Source organism: Rhinopithecus roxellana, chromosome 2 (genome assembly GCF_007565055.1).
Source record: "Rhinopithecus roxellana isolate Shanxi Qingling chromosome 2, ASM756505v1, whole genome shotgun sequence".
NCBI lineage: Eukaryota > Metazoa > Chordata > Mammalia > Primates > Cercopithecidae > Rhinopithecus > Rhinopithecus roxellana.
Genome location: NC_044550.1, coordinates 159,154,917 through 159,181,025, shown reverse-complemented (window position 1 = coordinate 159,181,025; position 26,109 = coordinate 159,154,917). Strand labels below are relative to the sequence as shown.

The window sequence follows — 26,109 nt, the reverse complement described above, 5'->3', positions numbered from 1 at the left end:
AACAATAATTCTACATTATGGGTAAAGTTTTAAATTTCAATTCACATTTTGACAACTACACAGCACCTTCATTTGGCACTTCTTTACTACTAGTGAACAAGTATCTCAATAGTAAAATTGTTTTTCTCCATACACTAAAAGCATTCACGAAACATGGTATCAAGGTATTTTAAAATGTATTTTCTCCTCAGGCTAGAACAGAATAAAGTATTAAGTCTTTCTAAAAAATAGACAGTGAAAACAAATCAGTTACCCACTATGTAACTAACTGCCCACTCACTGGCATTCAAACTGACACACTCAATATGCAGTTTCACAGAGAACAAATGAAGCAGTCCTGACTAAAAAAAAAGTGATATTATACAGATGCCTGGTTATTACATACTTTGCCCATTAATGAAGTCTCAATACTATATATGGCCGTTTTGGTAGGTACAGAAGAAGAAAGAAGGAATCAAAGTAACATTTGGAGAGAAGAGTAAAATGTGTTCTTGTTCTTCCAGATTTAGAATCTAATTCTCAGAAAATGAATTATCAATGATGGCAGTGCTGAAATAATACAAATCAAGTGTATTAACCATTAATTGCCAATATAGTCTTTTGTAGTTTAGAAAATAATTACTACTTAACATGTATTTCCATGAAAAAAAAAATACTACTCAGAATTCCAAATGAATTAATCAGTAATATGGTTTAGATGTTCTGTCCCCTCCAAATCTCATGTTGAAATGTGACCATCAATGTTGGAGGTGGGTCTAGTGGGAGGTGTTTGGGTCATGGGGCCAGATCACTGAAAGATGGCTTGGTGCTATCCTCACAGTAATGAGTGAATTCTCACTCTATGGGTTCACGTGAGATTCGGTTGTTCAGAGCCTTGCAGTTTCCCCTTCCCTCCCTCCCTCTCCCTTTCTCTCTTGTTCTTCTTCTCTCACCATGTGATACATTGGCTCCTCCTCCACATTCTGCCATGATTGTAACCTCCCCGAGGCCCTCACCAGAAGCAGATGCTGGCACCACACTTCTTGTGCAGCTTGCAGAACCGTGAGTCTAAATAAACCTCTTTATAAATCACCCAGTCTTAGTTATTCCTTTATAGCAATGCAAACAGACTGACACAATCAATAAATTTTTAGAACATTATTTAACTACAGTTGAAAAACAACAAAAACATAGAATGAAATTAAGTGTCGGTACACAGTAACTGAAAAAGCAATTTTGAAATTAAGTCCTCTGAAAGTATATTACACATTACTGGGTAATAAAAAACCATGACCACTGAAAGATCTCTGAATTCTCCAGAAATATTAAATAGATGTACTAAACTTACAAGAGTAAACTATTCACCTACACCTTTGGAAATACACATTGGAAAACATATAGCTAATGATTTCCAATCTTTTATAATATAATTCTCTACTTTTAATTCAAAGACATTGTCAATAAGACACAAGTACCTCGGTGTGGCAATTTTTATAAAGAGTAATATCAATTTGATCCAAATATAAAAGAAATTTGTTAGACCTACAGTCTTAGTACAGATAATTTTTATGACTTCTTAAGCCTTTTTGAAATGTTAAAAATAGCTCCTAAACTTTTATCCACTTTTCAGGACCACTAGAATACTGGACCTACCAGATTTTAGATAAAATCTAATCCAGTCTCATAGTGAAAAAAAAAAAAAAAAGAAAAGAAAAAGAAACGAAAATCCAGAAAGATCAAATCAGAGATAGTGGCATAGTGGTAGAGCTTACAACACTGGTTTCCTGTCTTCCAGATCGGTATTTTTTTCCAACAGATCATGTGGTCTCACCAACAAAAACAATAAAATGTATATCACTTCTTATTCAAATCTATTTAGTTCTTGAATTCACATAGTTTGAAGAGAAAGTTCAGATAGCAATGGATATTGCAGAATCTGAATCTATTTGGTTCTTGAATTTTCAACAGCAAGGAATTTATTTGAAAATTTATCTGAACTTATTTAATTCCTGAGTTTAGATAATGAAAGTTCAAACAGAGAAAGATACCTATATTTTATAAGGAGTTAATGGGAGAACATTTTGATGCATCATTTTCCTTTTCATGTATGTGTTTCTAATTCTATCCTTCCCTCCCCTTCCTACTTTTTGTAGTAGGGGTGGCACAATAATTTAGTTTAATTAGAAAAGATCATTTCAGTCTCCCTCAACTCCAAACCTCTCTTCACACAGAATATCGTAGAAAGTTCCTAATCACCACCAGCAGTAGGATGTACAATAGATTAAGTTGAACAAATATGTAAGTCAATAAGCTCAGTAGTCATGGGTCATGTTTTATTATTCTGCAATAGTTTAATAATGCATTATATACATTTTATAATCTTACATAATTTACATATAAGGCTAAAAAAATTTATCAAATCACATGTATGAGATACCCCCATAATCCTCCTGAACAATTCAGAGATATTCATCCCCAGCTTGGGTGAGTCTTTATTTCTTGTCCCCATTCCTTAATGCCAAAATAACACTGCTCTGGGCTAACACTGTAGTCATTTCCAAGTTTTCTGAAAAATTTTGTCAACATTCTATTGCAATTGTTTTTCTAGCACATTGTAATATGCTTCCACTGCTAGATACCACTCAACAAAACAAGCTCTAGCAGCTATACTATATCAGACAGCTGGGGGAAAAACAGTAAAAAGGCAGTATCCATTAACAAAAAGTGTTATCTTCCACAACCACTGTATTATATCATCAAAATCCAGTAATCCCTCAATATAAAGAATAATATTAATAAATCTAACTTTATAAAGCATTTGTCACAGTAGAATATAAGAATAGCAATAATCTGAACTTCTCAAATTCATAATAAACAACTGATTTTTCACTAATAATTTCATTCTTTCCTTACCAAAACCTCCTGTGATGAAGGGAATAAATGAAAAACCTTACAGACTTAGATTTCTTCTCCTTTTTCACATCATTCTCCATAAAAACATATTAACAAGTACGCTAGTTAGAATACCAGAAGGGAAATAGTAGCACACACCCTTGCCCCCATAACTAAGTGGTATAGTTAAGCCATATAAAAAGACAAATTTAAATTCATTATATTATTACTTTATCTATGGATAAGCCTAGCTGTATATTTTTCAAATAAAAACAGGAACTAAAGGGCAATACAATAGAACAAAATCTGGTCTACTTTTATATCTAGCATGGAAGCAGCCAGGGGAGTCATTTGGCCTGGGCTACACATTTATAAATTTATAACATATTTAGAATTTTAATATAATTTTCAAATTAGGTTACATATTTACATCTGGCAGGAATAAAAGGAAGCTTTAGCTTTATAAATTTAAACTTCTTCCTTTTTTTTTTGAGAGAGTTTGCTCTTGTTGCCCAGGCTGGAGTGCAATGGCGTGATCTCGGCTCACCACAACCTCTGCCTCCCGGGTTCAAGCGATTCTCCTGCCTCAGCCTCCCGAGTAGCTGGGATCACAGGCATGCGCCACTAAGCCCGGCTAATTTTTTGTATTTTTATTAGAGACGGGGTTTCTCCATGCTGGTCAGGCTGGTCTTGAACTCCTGACCTCAGGTGATCCTCCTGCCTCAGCCTCCCAAAGTGCTGGGATTACAGGCATGAGCTACCATGCCCAGCCATAAATTCAAACTTCTATCCTACTGGAGTTACCTTGATATTACAAATTAATAACAGATACTTTAATGATCTTGGGTGTATACTTTTACTTCATTTTGTAACTGTGTCTAAAGTTTAATTTATTATACAAAATACTTAGAAGATAAAACAATTTTTACAACCCACTCGAAAAGTAAAGTTGCTAAGCCTCTCTCAATCTGTTTCAGCTAGCCTCTTACCCTCAATATACGAAACACTTAAGTACAGTAATTGAAAAGGAAGGGTAAACCATTTTCTTCTTATAGGGAAGCAGTCAAGCAATTTACTCTGGATACATTACCCCAATGTTCATATTTCTCTACACAATAGTCTGACTTGTAGTGGAAATTTGACCAGAAATTATTTGGAATGCTGAATCATTTCCCATGATAGACTGTCTTTTTTTTTTTTTTTTGCCTCCTCAGCAGTGATGACACTTGCTATTAAATAGTATAAATCTCCGACCCATGAGAGTCATTTAGATAATGCCTTATTCCTATCATAGCCACCTTCAACACAGCTTTGAAGTTACTGTCTAGAGGCTACTGTGGAGAATTACAGTTAGGGGTGCCACAAACGTTTGACCTGTTAGAACACAACCAATCTAACCAGTATGGTACCCAAGAAATATCAAAACCTTTACATAAGCTTTCAGATCTGCTATAGCTGGGGCATTCCTAGGAACAAATGTAAAACAAAGTAAAAGTATTAAAAAGCAGATTTGTTTCCAAAGAAAGGCTAATATTTTCACAACAGAGTGAAACCCAAATAAGGATAAAAAGTCTATTCTAAATCAGTTAAGTTTTGTAAGGACCCCTATGGCTAGTATTGGATTTAAATTTATTATTCTCTGGTCACAGGACCATGCAAAATATCTAAATGCTACAATAACAAGCCGAAAGGTAAACTGAGGAATTAGGCTTAATAATCAGCTACCAAGACTCCTGCTATGGCTCTATTTTATCTACTGAATGAGCCATAAAAGACCCTCCCAAACGTTGTTTTTTATCATCTTTAATTTTCAAATAGCATAAGACTGTAAGCAAAATGCAAACAAATTACTATTAATGAGTATTAATCATTTACCTAGAAAATACTGTAATAGGATAATTATAGAGGCACAGAGCTAGACTTCAACTAGAGATCATCTTTCATTTTTATGTTACTAAAAATCAATTATCAAAACTCTAATATAACTATGATACTTGCTCAGGGTAATAAAAGGTACTGAGAAAATCTGTATTTTCTGCTCTCTAGGAGTTAACAACCTAGTATGGAAGAATACAATATAAAGATTATATATTTCTTGGAAGAATATGTAAGGGAGGGGTCCCCGACTCCTAGGCCACAGACCGGTCAGTCCATGGCCTGTAAGGAACCGGGCTGCACAGCAGGAGGTGAGCAGCCAGCAAGTGAGCATTACTGCCTGAGCTTCGCCTCCTGTCAGATCAGCAGCAGCATTAGATACTCATAGGAGAACCAACCCTACTGTGAACTGTGCATGAGAAAAATCTAGGTTGCATGCTCCTTATGAGAATCTAACCAATGCCTGACAATTTTATCCCGAAACCATCTCCCTGCAACACCTTGCCTGAGAAAAATTGTCTTCCACGAAACGTGTCCCTGGTACCAAAAACGTTGGGGACCGTGGATCTGGCGGCTCATTTTGTCTTCAATTTCAACACCCCTGAGATGACAAGAGAATCAAGAACTCATATATTATTCTCCCTATTGTATCTCCACTGTATCCTACTATAACAAGCAATGTCCTCCTTGAGACTAAACACTAAACCTTACTCATGTATTCGGTGATCAACCATGGTACCATAACTCAACAAGATAACTCAGTGAGTATCTCATAAATGAAACGACTCTTCACTCTTCAAAGGGAATAAGGACTGCATTAATATTTGAGCAATAAACTAATCTTTTAAAATTGGTAGTGCACAGAAAAACAAAAATGAGAAAACATTCCTTTATTCTCTCACACTTTATGCCAAAAGTTACTAACACTCGCTGAAAGGAATTATTAGAGAAAAATGATTTTTCTTCCGGAAGGAAGTTAGCTGGTTCAAAGGCTAGCAAGAATGAAGACTTAACACATTGCTTATATTGCTTTCACTTTGGCTTACTATTTCACCATTGAGTTTGCACTGCAAAAAATAAATACAAAGTCAAGGATAAAGTAAGTGGACGTGGGCTTCCCGAAATTTCTTTTTATTCTACAGATTTGATGGTCTCAACAGCCCATGTAGAACAAGGAATATGCCAGGTCACAGGAATATAAAGAATACAGAATCACAGGATCTTTGCTTTTTATAACATTTTAGGAGTTTTTTTTTTGGTGGGGGTAGGTTAAGGGGTATAGACACATTATCATAAGAATCCATACCATTATCACAAAAGAAAACTCTTGCCAGACCCACTATATACTTCCAAATTTCATTTGTTACTCACACCTTACTTAAGGTTTTAGTGAAAGTCATGTCCTACCATAGCTTAATGAAGCTACCCACCCTAGATGGTTTTCCTCAAAAGAGGATATGGGCATGGTATCTTCTTTTAGTCTTAAATCTAGTTGACCCATCCTTATCCATGCCACTGTCCAGAGTTTTTTGCCTAATTAAAGCCAGGACCTGACCACTGTATTTGTGAATGTCCTAGACTTGTTAAAGCACAAGTCTGATTCCCTTGTGACTACAATTTTCTCTATTACACCCTTTAGCAGATATAGAGTCTTTTTAGGTAGGCTCATTGATTTTAGTTATTTTAAAATGTACAATTAAATTATTATTGATTATAGTCCCCCTGTTGTGCTATCAAATACTAGGTCTTACTCATTCAATCTTCTACCTTTTCTTTGTACCTATTCACTATCCCATTCCACATTTTTAAATTGGAATATTTATTTCTGTAAGAAAGAACTGCCCCTTCCTTCTCATTTATTTATTCACTTATATCAGTATTAAAACATGGATATTTATTTTATTCTATGGCTAACAATCCAAATTATTGTTAAAACTATTGTTTACTTTGTTGCTCAAATTGTTGCATCTCTGGCCATCAGGAGCTCTTTCAGGATGGCTCCTGTGTTCTCATACTTGTTTTTGAGCACTTCCTTACTTTCTGGCAACATAAAATGCTCCAAGCTCATCTTGTATTTTCCTAACCCAGCCATGAAAACAACCACTTCTCCAAGGGGCTTTGGTTCCTTTTATTGGAGAATCCTTATTTTATGAAGGATGTATATAAATAGAAGTCCTGCACTTCAGCGGGCATCTTATATAACAACCCCTGACTATACGCACATACTATTTTACAGAGCACTTTTCTTAGTCCATTTGGGCTGCAATAATAAAATACTTAAGACTGGATAGCTTATAAACAACAGAAATTTGTTTCTCACAGTTCTACAGGCTGGAAAGTCTATAGATAAACTTTACAAAAACAGTATGAGCAGGCTGTGGATATAATATACAACTAGCCAATAGCAGACAGTAAGGTGCAGCAGACAGCTCATAATTATACGTAAAATAAAAATGGTGAAATAATATACAAAACTAATTTATCACAATTCCCAGGTACGGTATTTAATCATACCCTCTGCAAGAATTATAGACTCCTCATATCTTAGTAAATAAGAAACACGGAGAAAGAATAAGACACTGAGGTTCCAAAGTACCTTAGATATAAGGGTAACTCTTGACAGCAGTTAACTACATCACTTTATTAAATGAGGTACACAGGAAAACTCATGTATTATTAAAGCATGTTTTACAGAGTACTATTATTATAAAAATTGCATTTAAAAGACGATAATCTTTATGTGAGAATAGAAACAAAAAATATCAGAATCACTTATGACATGACAGAACTTCAACCTTTTATAAAACAGTTGAGATGTTGGATTGATTCAGTCACTGGCTATAACTTGGGGTTTTTTTTTTTAACACTAGAATTTATCATCAATACAACTAGAATATATGGAATATACAGAGAAAATTATCTAGCAAAAAAAATAAGTTGACCCAGCAATACACCCCTCCTTTTCTCCCTTTCCAAGTTCAGGAGACTTAGAATATTTCAGTCCTTGGTTAATTTCTACAAGCATTACAAATTTTACTTTTTCCTTAAAAGGCCATGAACTTGAGATTCTAATACCACCAAAGTTAGTATGTTGGGCTATCTTAAGTTTGCAGGCAGACTACAATCAAATTAGTCTTATGGTTAAGATATCAAGAGGAAATAAAGTTTTAAGAAACCTGGATCAGGGTTTTAGATGCATTATATATAATAGCTGTGAAAATTTTCTGTACTTATGCTTTGACAACGTATATTTTATTTAAAAAAAAAAAAATAGGCAAAATAATTGTTACAGTAGTTTCACTCTAAAAGTTACCTAACAGCCTGCTGTTTTTATAACAGAGATAACCACTGTTTTGAACACATTTAAATACCACGAAGAACTTAAAAACTTAATGAGACAGAATTTAAAAAGTAAGAAACAGAAAAAACAGAGAAAAGCAGACCTTGAAGACATACAGATTTTCCGAGGAGTTTAAAAAAACCAAACTCTTGTTTCCACAGCATCCTCTTAACACAAAATTTGTGGCAGGAAAATTGCATATGTAAACATCAGTTCTCATAACAAAACAAAACCATGAAAACCCACCACCTTAGAAACTATTATTTTATAGAGCAAAACGTTAAGACATCTAACCATATGGCAACCAAGAAGGCAAATGCTGAACAGTAAACTGCTTTCACACTATCTTTTGAGTAGGCTCCTCCTTTATTTCCTTGGCCTTTTAGCAATTTTTCTGAACTGTATTACTGTATATTGTATCCTAAAATGTGTTAGACTGCTTTAGCCATGTTATTTTAAAAACCACACGCATGCATGTAATGTGTATAAACGTGCAATTTTTTAAAAAAGACTTCATTTTCCCACCACTTATGCCTAAAATGTGTTTAGTAAATTGAGAAGCAAGTATACATCCCATGTTGAAGAGTATGTTATGTTTTTGTCTTATGTCACAGACTTAAATTCATTCAAAACATAAATGTATTATACAAGGAACTGAAAATATAAATCTTATTAAGGTATTCCTTGCCTTTAAGGAGTTTAAAATTTACTAAGATCAATACTCTTAAGAAGATAATGACAAAATAATATCTAAAATTGACAAAGAAAGGTAAAATTCATCCTGGTAGAGTCAAAATTATCCTTAAAAATCCCTTAAATAGCCCATAAGTGCAGTCTACATCTTTTAAGGTCTACAATCTCATACATCATTGTGTATTAGGAAACATACATCTTTTAAACATGGGAGTTACACTCTATTTGCAGAGATACTTAGCGTAAGTGAGGCATATAGAAACTAAGAGCTATTAAAAGAGGAAAAAAATTGCAGAGAAAAGGGAACCCATGTGTGCTGTTGGTGGAAATGTGAATTAGTATAGCCATTATGGAAAACTGGATGGAAGTTCCTCAGAAAAACTGAAAATTGAATTACTGTATGATCCAACAATCTCACTTCTGGGTATTCACCCAAAAGATTTGAAATCAGTTTGTTGATGAAATGTCTACACTCTCATGTTCATTGCAGCATTATTCACAACAGCTGAATCATGGAATCAAGCTAAGTGTCCAGCAGCAGATGAATCTGAATAAAGAAAATGTGGTGTGTCTACATATGTGTATACATATGTACAATGGGATACTATTCAGCCTTAAAGAAGGAAATTCTGTCATTTGCAACAACATGGATGGAATTGGAGAACATTATATAAAGTGCAGTAAGCCAGGCACAGAAAGATAAATATTACATGTCTTTACTTATATGTGAAATCCACAAGAATCAAATTCAAGAAGCAGAGAGCAGAAGAGTAGAATACAAGGAGTAGAGAGTAGAATCCAAAGCTGAGGGTACGGAAATAGGGAGACAGGGTCAAAGAGTACACAATCTCAAAAGGAATATGGATTTTTTTTTTATATTTATTGCACAATGTGATGAATAGAGTTAAAAAAAGAGCACTATACCTTTCAAAATTGCTAAGAGAGTAAATTTCAAATGTTGTCACCACAAAAAATGTTAGGTATTTGAAGTGATGGATGGATGAACTAGCTTGATTTAATTATTCCAAGTTGTGTTCATAAATCACTTTGTACCCCATAAATTTATGCAATTATAAATTGTCAATTTACAATAAGGACATTTTTTTAAAAGACCAATAAATCCATTAACTCCAGCATCACCATCTGTATAGGGTGTATTCTCACCAAGCATAACAGATACCCACATAGGTTTTAATTTCTTATTATCCTCTCTCTTTTTGGCAAAGCACATCTAATTTATGTTCCATTTTGCATATACAATGTGTTACAGGAAATCTAAGAGGGAAATTTTTATTTTTGCCTGGAGGTAGTGAAAAGGAAAACAGGAAAGGAATCAGGGAATATGAAACATTTCTTCCGTGAAAGATGATTTAGAGTTTATCAAGCAAAGAGGAAATAAGAAGCAGAAAAACACTGAAGTACACATAAATATAATTGGATTTTAATGTTGATACTAAGCAGCAGCAGATAAGAGAATAATGGCTTTGTTTTAAAAGAAAGTGATAAATATGTGGAGGGTTATGGTATAGCCAAGAAAATATGAACACCTGCATGGTCAATAAAAAAATAATATTTTAAGTAGAATCAATGGGATTGAGGGGACCTGGTAGATTCAGTTACTCAACAAGTATTTAGTGTGAAGCTTCTAATCAAGGTAACTGGGGATATGGGTTATTTATATAAGGAACCTGGGCCACAGAATAGGGTTTTAAACTTCTCATTTTCTGGAGAACAGAATAGGAAACATTCATTACACATGTATTGAGCATAAATACATGTGCTAAGTACTAGAAAAAAATGATGAAATAAAAGACAGTGTCTGTCCTCAAAGATGTCATATTTTAACAGAGGAGACAGGAGTAGAAGTCAAAAGGAATAACTAAAATTTTCCAGTGTTATACATAGTACCTCCTTTGAAATTCTTGTGGGTTGCATCTGGAAGTAGATAACCTAGAAGCAGCCAGGAATATGAACTTGAAAAATCATGACCAGCAATGCGGATTGTCTATCACTAGGATGTGAGAGCCTGCAGCTTAAGGTTGTCCAGGGAGAATGCATAAAATTAAAAGGAGGATGAGAATTGAGCCTTAAGAGAATAACATTTAAGGGATGAAACAAAGAATAAGAAAATCTACCTTACCTGACTTATACCTTCCTCCTTATATCAAAGGAAAAAAAAAGGGAGAAAGTGGGAAACAATTTTCAGAGGAGTAAAGACAACTAAAAGAAAATGGTACAGTGAAAGCCAAAGGAAAGAGAGTTTCCAAGAAAGAGAGGAGTGATCAACAAAGTCAAATACCGTAGGGTCTAAGCAGCCTAAGGGCTGAGAATATGTCCTTGTTTTTGGCAAATTAAGGGGTTTAATGGACATCTGGCTTTGTGTGTATGTACTGCCCAGCAATCAAGTTTCCTATTTTTAGTACCCTAATTCCCCCTTTTCTAGGATTTAGCTAGCAGGTAGAGAGCACCATTGTAAAAAGCATACACACTTCACCTGACAACTCTAGAATTTTATGCTTTTTACACACCTGGTCTGTTTGGGCATATTCATTTTCCAGAGTGCTATTCTCATCTTTTGACTACATGTACAATCGATGTGGAAGGGGCCAGATCCCTCCTCTCCTTCTCAGTGGTGCTAAGGGTGGGCAGACAGATGTTTTAGAATGGGCCAATTAAATGAATCCTCTCAGGACTTGGAAAAACGAACACATTATGGAAGCATAAACCTGAGGTCATGCAGACTTGTTTATTATAATGTGTCCTGGGCTGTGGTTCCTCTGTATTCTTGAATTCTTTCTTATTTGCCAACCTTGGCCCTCTAGCCTCTAGATATTGTGAGAGCCCTGAATAGTCTCCCATAACCCCCTTTTCCTTAACATGGCCAAAGTTAGTAACTTTAAATCAAGCACCCTGATACAGGAGCTATCCATTTTCCTTTGCTTTCTTCTACTGAGGGAATTCTGCTCAACTGTTATTGCTATTGTAAAGCCTGTACTGGAAACAATACACTTTCTTCCACTAACTCTTACTTCAAGTAGAATTTATACTTCTTTTAATTCCACAAAATCTATTTCTTAAATTCTCTGTTATAACAATCACACTGTATTTATAGTGTACCTCAGCTGAAGGCAATAATTCAGTGAAAGAGTTGAGTTTTAAAGGACGTACAGAAGGGTCTGAGAAACTTAAGAACTGTACAAACTACATAATTTGAGGATCACAGTCCAGTGAGTAGTTTCTGCTGACAGTGAGGCTGTAGCAACACTCCTTGTTGAATGTGAAAAACTACAGTATTGACAAATGTGTTTAAACCGCTACGCACATTTTCAATCCTGATGAACTAGAGCTTTTATGGGGGAAAAGTTCCACCTCAATTTTTTTTTAGATAAGAACAGCATTAGAACATCAAGATGTCAAAGACAGCTCAACATTACTTTTTAAGTGGAAAGTGTAAAGATGATATTAAGCTAAAACCTTTTTTGGTATACCACTTGAAAAACTCAAGAACCCTTAAGGTAATGTTAAAGGAAGGAAGGCTTATTTTATGGTGTTCAAATCATAAAGCTTGGGTATAAAGGTATTCATGATGTTGTACAGAATCATTCTTTATTATTCATCAAGGAACATATGGAAGGAATTAAAGGAAGGAATGAATGGAATTCATTAAAGGAATTCATTAATGGAATTCATTAAAGGAAGGAATGCTTATTTTATGGTGTTCAAATCATAAAGCTTGGGTATAAAGGTATTCATGAGGTTGTACAGAATCATTCTTTATTATTCATCAAGGAACATATGGAGAAAGAAAATCTTAAACAAGGCACTTCTGATAATAGAACAGGCTTATGTACATCTCTTTCTGGTTAACATTATTTCTGAAGGGAATATTTAAATGGACTCTTTTGCCTTCCAATTGAATGTCATTAACACAGCCTACAGACAAAGGACGTATCACACACTTCAAGTATATTGATGATGAATATCTGATGTGGGGTGCTAATACATTTAACACTTCTTTAATGTAGGATTTATGAAAGAGTTTTGATAAGATGATACTATTAGCCAATCAGGCTTGGTGGAAAGTATCACCGCAAACAATGAATGGAGTATGTAAGAATCTAGTACATATTTTGCTAACTTCCAGGAGTTAATGGAAATGTTGACTGTAAAGCAAAAAGTCTTACATCTTGCTAAAGGAGGCTGAATTTAATGAAATGGACAGTAGAAATGTTGAAGTTTATAACTGAAAAAATCTTTCCACTTGATGCTCATCACTAGTCAAGCAAAGAAAAAGGAGTCACAAATACTTGACACTGAATCTTAAAAAAAAAAAAAAAAAATTTAGACCACGCAAATAAAACGTTTGTTGTTACAAGTGAGTTTGATCATGACTGGAGAAGACTCATCACATTAAAAAATTAAACTACGAATAAAGTATTGGGTGACCAGGAGCTGAAAAAGTGCAAGTGAAGTAACTTTAAACAGTTTATTCATTCTGAGGAGTTTTTTCATCCAGTTGCTTTGTCTATTGCTTCAGTTGATGGTTCAGAGCTACTTCCATGGATTCAGACAAGGATGAACCTTGGGCATCTATTTCACTACTTCACCAGTTCACTCTGGCTTAATTCACTACCAAACAGTAATGGGAGCTAAAGCTCCTATTTCTTTTTTTAACCACCATATTTCACTCAACCAACTCTACAATCCATTAATCGGACATTTTAAAAATTGCCTTATTTATTTTGCTAAGTGCTATTGACGATCATTAATTATCTAACATTTCATTATTTGTTTACACTATAGTACATGTTCATTGGTGAAGTTACTATTTCTTTGTATGTAAAGAAACATAGACAATCTCTAACTCCCCCTTCCTGCTTTACAATGCTACAATTTTAGATTGTTCTCTAGAGAAAAACAAACATTATACATATATAAAACTGAAGAATGGGAATGGCAATCACCTACCACATGCCAAATCCATAATTTCTCAAAATTGCTATTATTTTAATTCCTGAAATATATTTCTCCTAAGATCTCTATGGCTTGCTACCTCAACTTTTTTTACATCTCTGCTCAAATGTCATCTGATTATCATTTATAAAAATGTAATCACCATCTCCATGCTTTATGTCCTTCTTTCCATTTTGTCTCCATGGCACTTATCTATATTCATATACAACCAGCACGTGAGAGGTTTGGGTGTGTGTATATACACATTCAATCACAGGTATCATTTACTTGTTTATTATCGGCATCGGCCTGTCTTCACTAGAACATAAAGGTCCATGAAGACAGGGATATTTTTTCTTTGGTTCATTAGAGCAGTACCTGGCATGTAGTAGGAGCTTAGTAAATCTTTCTTAAATTAATAAACTAATCATGGACCAGAAATATGTTTTATAAAGCCCAACATGCTAGTTGTGCTTGGGGGAAAAGTCGTAACTGGGGAAAAGAAAGAACTAACTTAGTAGCATTCTATACAAGAACAAAACAGGTGATGATACAGTTGGTGAATTCATGAGTTACTCAAGAAAACTGGGAGAAATATCATTAAAAAGGCTTACTGAAGACACTGTAATACCAACCAGTCATATAGCACATATTAGTTCTTCTATTACTTCCACATAAAAGTGCTTCTTCGCATTAAGTACTTAAATATAAAGAATTTTGAACAGCACATACAGATTGCTATATATTAAATATAGGCTAATTTTACTGACTGCCATATTAGAGACAGCACAGGGAAGAAGTATTACCTAAAGACAGATGGTAATTCAAAAAATAGGGCCCCCAATAGAATTACATCTTTTTTGATGATCAGGTCTGCATTCTCACTTACTGTAATGAATTAGAATATACAAATTATTTAGAAAAACTCCTAACAAATTATATCAAGATAAATTAAAAAACCATTTATTTCCCCTCAAAAATGATTTTTAAAAACTTTTATTTTACGTTCAGGGTACATGTGCAAGTCTGTTACTACAGGCAAACTCATGTCATGGGGGTTTGGCACACAGACCATTTCAACACTCATGTACTAAGCATAATACCCAATAGTTACTTTTCCTGATCCTCTCCCTCCTATCACTTGCCTCCCATCCTCCTCCCTCAAGTAGGCCCCAGTGTCTACGGTTCTCCTCTTGTGCCATTACTTCTTATTATTTTAGATCCCACTTATAAGTGAGAACATGTGATACTTTTTTTTTTCTGTTCCTGCATTAGTTTACTAGAGATAATGGCCTCTGGCTCCATCCATGTTGCTGCAGAGGACATGATCTTATTCTTTTTCATGGCTGTATAGTATCCTATGGTATATATGAACCACATTTTCTTCATCCAGTCTACCACTGATGGGCATTTAGGTTGATTCCAAGCCTTTGCTACTGCAAACAGTGCTGCAATGAACATATGTATGCATGGGTCTTTATGGTAGAACAGTTTATAATCCTTTGGGCATACACCCAGCAATGGGATTGTTTGGTTGAATGGTAGTTCTGTTTTTAGCTCTTTGAGGAATTGCCACACTGCTTCCCACAATGCCTAAGCTAATTTACACTCCCACCAGCAGTGTATAATTCTTCCCTTTTCTCCACAACTCTGCCTGCAATCTGTTCCCCTCAAATTTAAACATTTACCCCAAAGGATATTAGGGATGTACAAAACCACTAAAAGAATAATGACTAAACATTTCTGAAAGGAATATAGAATCACTTATATTTTCAGTATTTCTGATGGATGCCTAGAACATCTTGGAATATAAGCACTTACTTGTCATCTGCCAGGACTCACTCATGATGTTTATCTAAAGGTTTAGCATACTGCAGCTGTGAGTTACATTTTTAAAAAACCATTGAAAGGCCATCATGATTTTAAAGCGTTGATTTTGATTCTGAAAACATTTCTTTTCTAAAATGTTTAAATGCACTCAATTAACTTATTGAGTGTTAATGGTGCCAGGTACTATTCTAGGTGCTAGGGATATAACAAAACACAAAATCCCTGCCTAATTTGTTCTTATATTCCAGAAGTGGCAGATAAAAAGATTTTAAGAGGAGTCAAGGAGACTTTAAAAAAATAACATGAGGGCTGGGCATGGTGGCTCATGCCCATAATCCTAGCACTTTGGGAGGCTGAGGCGGGCAGATCACGAGGTCAGGAGATTGAGACCATCCTGGCTAACACGGTGAAACGCGATCTCTACAAAAAATACAAAAAATTAGGTGGGCGTGGTGGCGGGCATCTGTAATACCAGCTACTCGGGAGGCTGAGGCAGGAGAATGGCATGAACCTGGGAGGCAGAGCTTGCAGTGAGCCAAGATCACGCCACTGCACTCCAGCCTGGGTGACAGAGCGAGACTCTGTCTCAAAAATAACATAACATAACATAACATAACATAACATAACATAACATAACATAACATAACGTGAAAGAGTGACTAAGACGAATTATCAGTAGGGTGGTGCGGGCAGTGCACTGTCAGGAGAGAGGCAATATTTGATGATATGAAGAAATTAGCAAAGTGCACTGGTAGAAACAGGATTCCAGACAGAGGTAACAGCAAGTGTAAAGATCCTGAGAAGAAAATAAGGTTAGCACATTTGAGGAAAAGCAAAAAGCCAGTAAGTATTCAAAAGAATGAATAATAAGATGTGGTCAAGGAAGAGGCAGAATCAGACCACATAGAGTCCTTGAGAGATTTTATTCTAAATGACATGTAAGGCCACTAAATGCTTTTGGACAGAGGAATAATGATCTGGTTGAGGCTTTAGAAACATCATTTTTCTTTCTACATAGAAAGCTGAATAGGTAAGACAGGGGAGAAGTAGAAATAAAAGGACTTGTTAGAAGGCTCTTTAGTAGTATAACCAGACCAGATGGGCCTCAGATTAAGGTGGTAGCAATGGAAATGATGAGACATGGTGAAATTTAGAATAGATTTGAAGGTAGAGACTTGATAATAGGTTGCATGTGGGCTGTAAAAGATACTGAGAAATCAAAGAAGGCTCCTGGCCTTTTGGCTTGACCAACTGAGTCACGAGTGATACCTTTCACAAAGATGGAAAAAACTGGGGAAGGGGAATAGATTAAAATCAAGTGTTCTGTTTTAGACTGGTCATTGTGTGATGCCTATTAGCCACTGTAGTGAAGAATATCAACTAGGCAGTTAGATATACGAGTTGGTAAAGCGGGAAGAAAGGTCAGGATTAGATTGACTATGTAGTTATTATCAGCACACATATGATAAAGCCACAGGACTGAGTGAGGGCATCAAGTGAGTGAAAGTATATCAAGAAGAGAAGACAGCTGAGGACTAATTCTCAGGGCTCTTCAACATTTAAAGGTCAAGAAGAAGAAAACCAGCAAGGATCATGTGAAAGAACCAATTTGTGAGAAAGGCAATGATGCTGAAAGGCTAAGATGAGAAATGACTGGCATTCCTTTGAATAGGACAAAATGGAATTACCAGTGAAATTGATAAAACAATTTCAGCGGAGTGGTAGGAAAGAAAGTCTAACTAGGACGGACTGAAAAGAGAAGAAGGGAAGGTGGAAAGTGGAGATGGCAAAAGTATGGACAATAACAAATATTATTATAAACACCTACTGTGTGCTAGTTCTTGAAATATACTAGTTAACAAAAATTCAGTTCCTCATGGTGCTTATATTCTAGCAGAAGGCAACAGATAACAAACAAAAAATAAAACAAATAGAGTATACAGTATAATAGAAGGTGATTGTTCTACAAAAAGGAAAGAGAATTTTTAGTTGGTGGAGGTTTGAGGAGAGAGAGAGAAAATAACTACCTGTAAGAGAGGAAATCGACTAGATAAAGGAGACCTAGAAAAACAGCATGATTGGATGTTTTCCTCTTGTCAAGTTCAACTATTCCAGAGTAAGCGTGTAGTAAATAAGCATGTAGTAAATGAGAAGTGAATTAAAACACAGATAAAATTCTGAGTGTCAAACATGACAAAGGCAAAGAGAGGAAAGGGAGTTAAGATTTTACATGAAAAATGATCATGGTTATCAAGCACAGTATCTGAACTGAGTACAGAGAGAAGTGAAATCATGAGGAGGTACTCAAGAGTGAAAGTGGTGTTTTCTATAGATTGAAGGCTGCAATGAGGTGAAAAAATAAATTGGATACCTGCACAATAATCCCATTAAAAAGTGGGTAAAGGACCTAAATAGACATTTCTTAAAAGAAAGCACACAAATGGACAACAGGCATATGAAACAAATGTTCAACATCACTAATCATCAGGGAAATAAATGCAATTCAAAACCACAATGAGACATCATCTTACCCCAGTTAGACTGGGTATTATAAAAAAGACAAATAATAACAAATGCTGGCTTATAAGAAGGGGAAAGGGAACTCTTTTACAGTTTCTAGGAGTGTACATTGTACAGCCACTATAGAAAATAGTACGGAAGTTTCTCGAAAAACTAAAAATAGAACTACCATACAATCCAGCAACCCCACTACTGGGTATCTACCCAAATAAAAGGAAATCAGTATATGAAGAGATACCTGCATCCCCATGTTTACTGCAGTACTATTCACAATAGCCAAGTTATGAATTTAACCTAAATGTCTACGAATGGATAAAGAAAATGTGGTATATCTACACAACAGAATACTATTCAGCCATAAAAAGAACAAAATCCTGCCATTTGCAGCAAAATGGACAGCCATTATGCTAAATGAAGTAAGAAAGGCACAAAAAGACATATATCACATGTTCTCATTCATATGTGGGAGCTTAAGAAAATGCTGACCTCCATAGAGGTAGAGAGTAAAATGATATTTATCACAGGCTGGCAACGGTGGGAGGGGATGAAGAGGTTGGGTGCAAATCTACACAGTTAACTAGAAGGAGTAAGTTTTAGTGTCTGATGGCACAGTAGGGTGACTACAGTTAATAACAATATATTGTAGTTTTCTAAATAGAAGCAAATATGTGAAATGTTCTCAACACAAAAATAACTATTTGAGGTGATGGATATTCTAAATACCCTAATTTGTTATTACACATTTCATGCATGTATCAAAATATCACATGCATCCTGTAAATATGTATAAATATTATGTATCAATACAATAAATAAAAAATAAATAGTGGAATGAGAATATTGGGATAAGATGGTAGTCAGAGAAAGGGATAGGTAAAATCAGACTTGGGAGGTGATAAAGGTATAGGAATGTGGGAAAAGGTGGCTAGAGTAGAATAAAGGAAAAGAATGTTGGAAATGAAGAGATCAAGTAATGGAGAGGCCAGGGTGTTAGATGTATCAGCTACATAGAATTTGAAGTCAACATGACTATGATGGGAATAGTATTGGGGAGGAAGAAAGCAAAAAGCCTGGTAGAGACAATAATGTAGATGGAATACTTTAATGCCATGGCTTCAAAAAAGGTCACGGTTTTGAGCAAGCAGGGCAGATATAAAGATTTTGGAGGTTGCCTGTCAGTTGCCTCCTCATGTTACACAAAGTAAGGAATTAAAAACAATCAGCAAGTGAGAAGGCTACAAAAGCATCCTTTATGAACACATAGGCTTCAATTAGAGTAATAAAGAAAGAGGAACACTCAGAGAAGAGACTGAGGGATTCTGTTGATGGAAGACCAGAAGTTCCAGAAGACAAAGTAGAAAGAATTTGGGTGATTGTAAAGGGGTAGGAGACTGGGTCAAATTAGGGAATTAAAAAGCCAAAGGGAGATAAGAATCTGGGTGATGATGGATGAACTGGTAGATTTCCTTTAATTCCTTCTATGGATGGACTCGCAAGTAAAAGGGAGATTTTTATCAGAAATGTAAAAAGTCTTCAATCCGGTTCTAATTTTAAGTGTGTTCTCAGAATTTGTTTACTATCTTACAGATACCTGGTAAGAAAAGGAGAAAAATCTTTTCATGAACACCTCTGAATGCAGCTTGTAATGGTATATCAGTTATTTTACGACACTTAAAATTCCCTGAGAGTTCCAAAAGGACAACCTATATAAGAGAAATTCAAAGTATGACCACAATGACATCACAAAGGAACACTTATATAAGAAATACTTAAGGCCCGAATGAATCATGTTAAATTTACACAGTCAATCAAAGATGTCTGCATTTAGAGAAAAGTAATCTAAAAGATTAACACTACCTGTTTTTAAGAAATCAATTACTTTATCATCAGTCATAACCCAACTGGTTAGTGAACCATACTAGTATTTATATCATGCTAGAGTACAAAACAAAACAACAGTTTGAAAGAAAAAGGGCCTGTGTTTCCAAAAGGTATGGGAAAAAAAAAAGTTTTTAATATAAAACCTGGCTATCAATTAACTTAAGGGAAAAGAGTTCATTCGTAGGAGCTTTCAACTAACGGCATCAAATTCATCAAGAAGGTCTTCAGGAAAAAAACACAGAATTGTGGGTACGTGAATACTAAGCATGTGTGGGTATTAAAGCAGGAAAAACATATTACATTTTGATGAAGGATGACTTTGTTATATAGATAGCAGTATGATTCTTTCAGCTACTACATACATATTATCTGTCCAATTTAGTCAAGTCCAGCAGCCTTCAATTTAAAAATAAAAGATGAGACATCTTCCTGAATCATAAGCCAGTGACTTAAACATTTCAGGTGATTACAGAATCTGCAGCTAAAGGTCAAAATAACTTAGTTTACATTTCATGAGGATACCTGTGGACAAGGCATTTTATAGCTATATGCCTACGTTTATCAACATTCCAAACAAACTGACTGATACTCAAACTATACCCAGTAATACTTTAAGTACAAAGCAGAGGAAGGTAACTACATGTATGTACAAAATAATTTACTTCTTCAAAACAGAAAAAATGAAGTACTAATACTACTGAATATTTGGAGAAACTGAAAGATAGCTAGGTAGAGTTTATCTTAGTATTCATTTATTCACCCAAGAAATATTAACTCAGGACCTAAGATGCAGGTACTGTCCTAGTTGCTGAGATTCTGCAATAAACAAAACAAAGTCCCTGTTATTATGGAGATTTCCATTCTACTCTAGCACTCTACTTAATTTTAGTGTTAATCTCTAGAGGAATTCAATTTTTAAACATTTCTAAAGTAAAGAATATACAAAATTAGTTAAAAGTTCACCTTTGTCCTAGAACATCCTTCTTTGCATTTGACTTATTCAACCCTGAAAGAGTATTTTTGACTAGCTTCTAAATACAATGAATTGCTTGAGCTGTATTTAAGCAATATGCTTCTTCCAGTCTTGAGAAGGTTTAATGCCAGTGGCATTCCTACAACCTATCTATTATTAAGCACTACAAGGGAATTAATCAATGAAATTGTTCAGAAGCCACATGAACAGAAAATAGAAACCTATGAGAAATATAGAATATTCCTCATAGTTCCTCTCTAGTCTGCTTAATTCAAATAAAGTAATTCTAATCCTAGTCTGCTAACTAGTGGAGAATGGGAAGTGTTTTCTACTTAGTACTGAAAAGAATCTAGGTGCTCCTCACACAGAACACTGTTCATTTTTTGAACTTCTTCTGGATGACTCAAATGTTCAGCACACATTTAAAAATCATGGTATTTAACTTCTCTAAGCTTCATTGTTCCTACTTATTAAACAGTACCTACCTCTTAGTATTGTTTTGGCATTAAATGAGATAGAGCATAAAAAAGGGTTAGTTCTCAATCACAACTGATGATATCAATCATCATCATTATCCCAGGTAGTGATATTCTCAATAGTAATAGCTTATATTTATCATTAGCAGCATCTCAAAAAGCATAAGTTGGGAAAGACAATAAATTAGTTACCATAAGGATATTAAAAGAGTTCTTTATGTTTTAGCAAGATGATCAACATGCATATGTTCCTCAAACTAAGCAAAAGATTTAAAGTACCAGGAATACTAATGCTATCCATATCCAGGATCCCTAAAAATGACTGCATTGGGATATTTTCAGGGGAAAAAAAATCTGCACTAAAAAGATGTTTTAACAACATGTTAAAATGCTACTCCAAAGACTCAGAAGTATTTCCTGTCTTTAAAATAATATTTCTTGCCTTTCACTTCAAAGTAGAGTTAATAGTAGAACTCAAATGGCAAACTAAAAAAGGAGTTAAGACCATTTAAAAGATATTGTTATTATCTTCTAGCCCCATCTTGGTCAGACCATTTGGAAATCTCTAAAATGATTTTATTGAAAGCAAATTTAAAAAGCCCAAGTAAACAAGCAGAAAATCTTTTATGTTTAATTAAATTTGGAAAGTGATGAATTATTAATAAAGAAATTAACAAAGGCCCAAAATAAAGCAAAAACACTAAGAAGAATCTTTAATTTAAAAACTCTGCAATCTTTCAAAAGATGTTGAAGAAATCCAGAAATGGAGAGGTCACTAAATATCCAAGAACACTCACCCAACCATTGGTAGGAGACCTCTTGGAGACCCAGATGCTTGAATCAGCTGAAATAGTACCAAGTTTTTACTGATTACTCTTAATAGGGCAATGGAGCATAGGTTAACTCCATACTATCAAAAATTAAAGGCTATTACTATTGATAATTCTAGTTATTACCATTACAAATGACTCAAAGGAAAAAGAGACTGAGTAATGAGTTCCAAGGTAAATGAAACTTACTGTGTGCATGTGTGTAAATATGTACATTTCTTCCAGTTCTCTTAGTGATACAAGTCTGATAACATAATTCTTCCTGTAAGTGAATACTAACAGAATAAAATTTTCTAAATTAATGTTATAAAATCCTTAAAGAAAGCATGTAAAATTATTGTTTTAAAAAGATGAGGTCTTGTTGCCCAGTCTGGTCTTGAACAACTGGGCAGAAGCAATTCTCCCACCTCAGCCCACCTATTAGCTGGGACTATAGTTACGTGCCACTGCACCTGGCTGTATAACATTTTTAACACTGTACTAAAAATTCTGAAAAAAAAATTGATTTTTAAAGATAATGCGAATTTCTCAACAGTAACACAAAAGAAAAGATTTTCAGTCTTTTGCTCTTAAAAATTATATAGTTCTTAATTTTAGGCCTTTAAATTATATTAATGACTCTTTTAATAAGAGGATTTCCATATTTCAACATATAAAAGAACACTTAAGACTAAACAAAAGACTCTTGTGTCACAGGCAAGTACTATTTTAAACATTATTGATTTAAACATGAAAGTTATCAATTTAGTAGAAAAATATCTGGTGATATCTCATTCCAAAGAGGAGTAAAATAGGGTCAACAAGTAGATGATGGCAATATGGTAATATTTTCTTAATCTCAAAGTTGAGAGAGAGGATAATCCCCCAACCTAAACATGCACCATAACTTACAAAGGTCCAGGTGGTAAAAATAAGACACTCTATTACTGTGGGAACAGCCAAGAACAAAACATGAAAGGTTCTACATTTCTCTAATTCTCCCAAGTAACTAAAATATAAAAACTACTGCTGCTTGATATATGTGTGTAAAGTAAGGGAACAAGTAAAACAAAAGCTCTTTGGTTTGAGTAGTTTGGAGAGACAAGAAATAAAAAAGAACATTGATTTTTTTTTAATGTCTACTAAGCAAATTCAAGTTACCAAATAAATATTGAAATAGCAAGTCAGTAAATATACTCCAACCACGCTGATAAGTGATTTAACTATTACATTATCAGGTATGGCTTTGCAATATAGTATTATATAACTTATTGAACATCAAACAAATTTTGAAGTGTTCAAGACAGCAATACAATAAGAAAGATCAGAAGCATAAGGAAAAATTTTTAAAGGTGCCTATAGTAGATGAGGAAAATGTGTGATAAAGTCAGAGAGATATTTGAAAACAGAATGCTGAAGAGGAATGCCTAATACAAGACTAGTACTAGAATGACTGAGACTCCTACTGTCCCTAAAAATATAAAAATTAAGAATAAAGAAAGAAATAATAAAGAGTGAAGTAGAGAGGTTGACATATAAAAACCGTTTGTGTAAAAAAAATTCAAACATTTTATTTCTCTATTGGAAATTTTAAATGACAAAGCATACCAATATTACCTTTCTTTCGAAAGAGTGCATTTAGGTAATTTTCTGCTTGGCATTCAATCTTATCAGTGTTGGACTGGCCCTGAGATGATAGCTCCTCTGTCGGTGTTGACTGTGAAGAATCAAGAGATGGTATACAATCCTAAAAGTGTAAGAAAACAACAACATCCAGAATCATTTTTTAATTCAAACATGAAATTCCATTAAAAAAGACAAAAAATTAATGCTCTAAATGCTCATTTGATCTACCCTTTAAATTGTATCAAATTAGAGAGAGGGAACACAAATTTCAGAATAAGAGTCAGGAAAAAAGAAATAGCTCTGATAGAGAGTCAAAATAACCTTATTTCTTAGCAAAACTATAGCCAAAAAAAAAAAAAAAAAAAAAAAAAAAAAAAAAAAAAAAAAAAAGAGCATATAAGACATACTGGTGAATAAATTCACTGTATTGGCATGCCAGTAATGTAATCCTGTCAGAGTTTTAACAACAAAGCAGTTGTGTTTACCCACTAATCTGACCAAAATTGGTACAAGTTCTCAAGTTTTCATTTCTTCTCAGCCCTTCTCACAACGGTAGAAAAGAAATCAGGATTTCCCACCACACAAGAAGATGCTGGTTGCATAGTTTATGCCCTGTATACAGTAGACACTTACACATTTCATCATTTACACAGGAGATAATTATGACATCCAAAAGACTTCAAGAGTAAGTGAAAGGCTAAAAGTAGCACATTGTTCCCCTACTATTAATTTCTAAGAAATCAGACTGTAGGGTGGTCTCAGACCAAAGTAGGCCTTCAAGCTCATCCCTCTATACCTAAATACAAAATAGACCTGAACTAAACTTCATGAGTCAGGGAACAGTAAGAAAGAAATGTGAACTAAATAAGTAAAAAAAGAAGAGTTTTCTAGGATTTTTACCTGCAAGTTAAGCTAAATGTTAGATTTCTAACATAAGACTTTAAAATATTATTTTCATTTACCAAAATCAAATATTTAAACTTCCACTATGAGTCACAAATTTTCAAAACAAATTGAGATTAAAAAAAAAAACTGTGTTACAATTGTGCATTAGTTTAAAGATAATTTCATAGCACTAAAACTTACACTGACTGCTTCTCTCTGTAGGTTACAAAATGAACATTTTTCATCCATAGACCAGTCAGTCAGCTCTTCTGGTTCACAGTCTTTAAAAGAGGGAAAAAATTCATTAAATATACTAACTTTATTAAAACAAATAAAATTACCACTCTCCACAGCAATGGCTCACATAATAATTTTTTAAAAACTAACAGTAAGGGGAGAAGAACTAACTTTAAAATTAAACTCATGACATCTAGAAATAAACAGAGAAGGCTGTAAGGAGAGTAATCTGCACTATTATGGGACAAAATAGCAAGAACAATGAGCTGGTTATAAATTAACAATTTTCCAACAATAGGGTTTTAAATGTCATCTAACTTTCTGAAAGAGTCAACTTATCATTGTGCTTTAATTTTATTTTTGCTATGAAAGAAATCAGAACAAAGGGGGAGATATCTGGAGGAAATAAACTTTGCACACCATGAAAGACAACATAAAATAGAGAAATAGAAGAAAGCACCAGAAAAGCCCACAGATTTCAGAAAATGGAATGATGCCCAAGGAAACAAGTAAAAGTCTATAGCTCAAAAGTCAGAATGGTTTTTTATTACCTTGTTTAAAGGCTTTGTTACAAGAATTAAGAGTAAAAACCAGGTAAACAAATAAGTATATTATTTAATATAAAACATGAATTTTTTTTCCCAGAAGAATATTCCTTACATTCCAACTGTTGTAATATATTAGAGAATTTCTGGAAAACAAAAATGGTTCCTACTGAATTTTATGAAGGTATAATAACATTGTCATCCTAAATATATTTGGCATAGACATGATTTTAAAACTTAACCCTTGCAGCAGAAACTCTCCCCAATTGCTATTCCCAAATAAATTCATATGCAGAACCTCAAACACAAAATCATTACCATCTAAAGCAGCTATACTGCAACTAATTTGAAAAACACTGGTCTACCACCGCAATTTTCATACTTTTGAAATATATAATGAAGCTGAATACTTGTCTCCGCTAAAATGCACAGAAAATAAAGGGTTTCTTTTTTTGGAATGATAATGAATAAATACTAGTTGGGATCAGTAGCTAGGACTCCCCCAAATCAACCCAGAAACACTGATCAGAAAAGAAGATAGTATGTTGGAATATAAAGAATATAGTAACAACTTCCTTTAATTTCTGCAGTAGTA

General features: G+C 34.3%; 1 protein-coding gene across 20 annotated transcripts in view; it reads right to left on the bottom strand.

Moving 5' to 3' along the window:
• The window catches only part of LCORL (ligand dependent nuclear receptor corepressor like), a 182,993-nt gene that overhangs the window by 91,914 nt on the left and 64,970 nt on the right, over positions 1-26,109 (bottom strand). For 9 of the 20 annotated variants that reach the window (XM_010368012.2, XM_030922797.1, XM_030922826.1 and 6 more), the window contains exons 3-4: positions 24,934-25,013; positions 23,839-23,968 (exon numbers count right to left, since the gene is read on the bottom strand). In XM_010368012.2, the coding sequence (XP_010366314.1) occupies positions 23,839-23,968; positions 24,934-25,013 (210 nt within the window). Of the gene's footprint in view, positions 1-22,209; positions 22,257-22,431; positions 22,518-23,838; positions 23,969-24,933; positions 25,014-26,109 lie in introns of those variants that run through there. The other 11 variants (XM_030922769.1, XM_030922773.1, XM_030922816.1 and 8 more) reach the window with 6 other exon arrangements.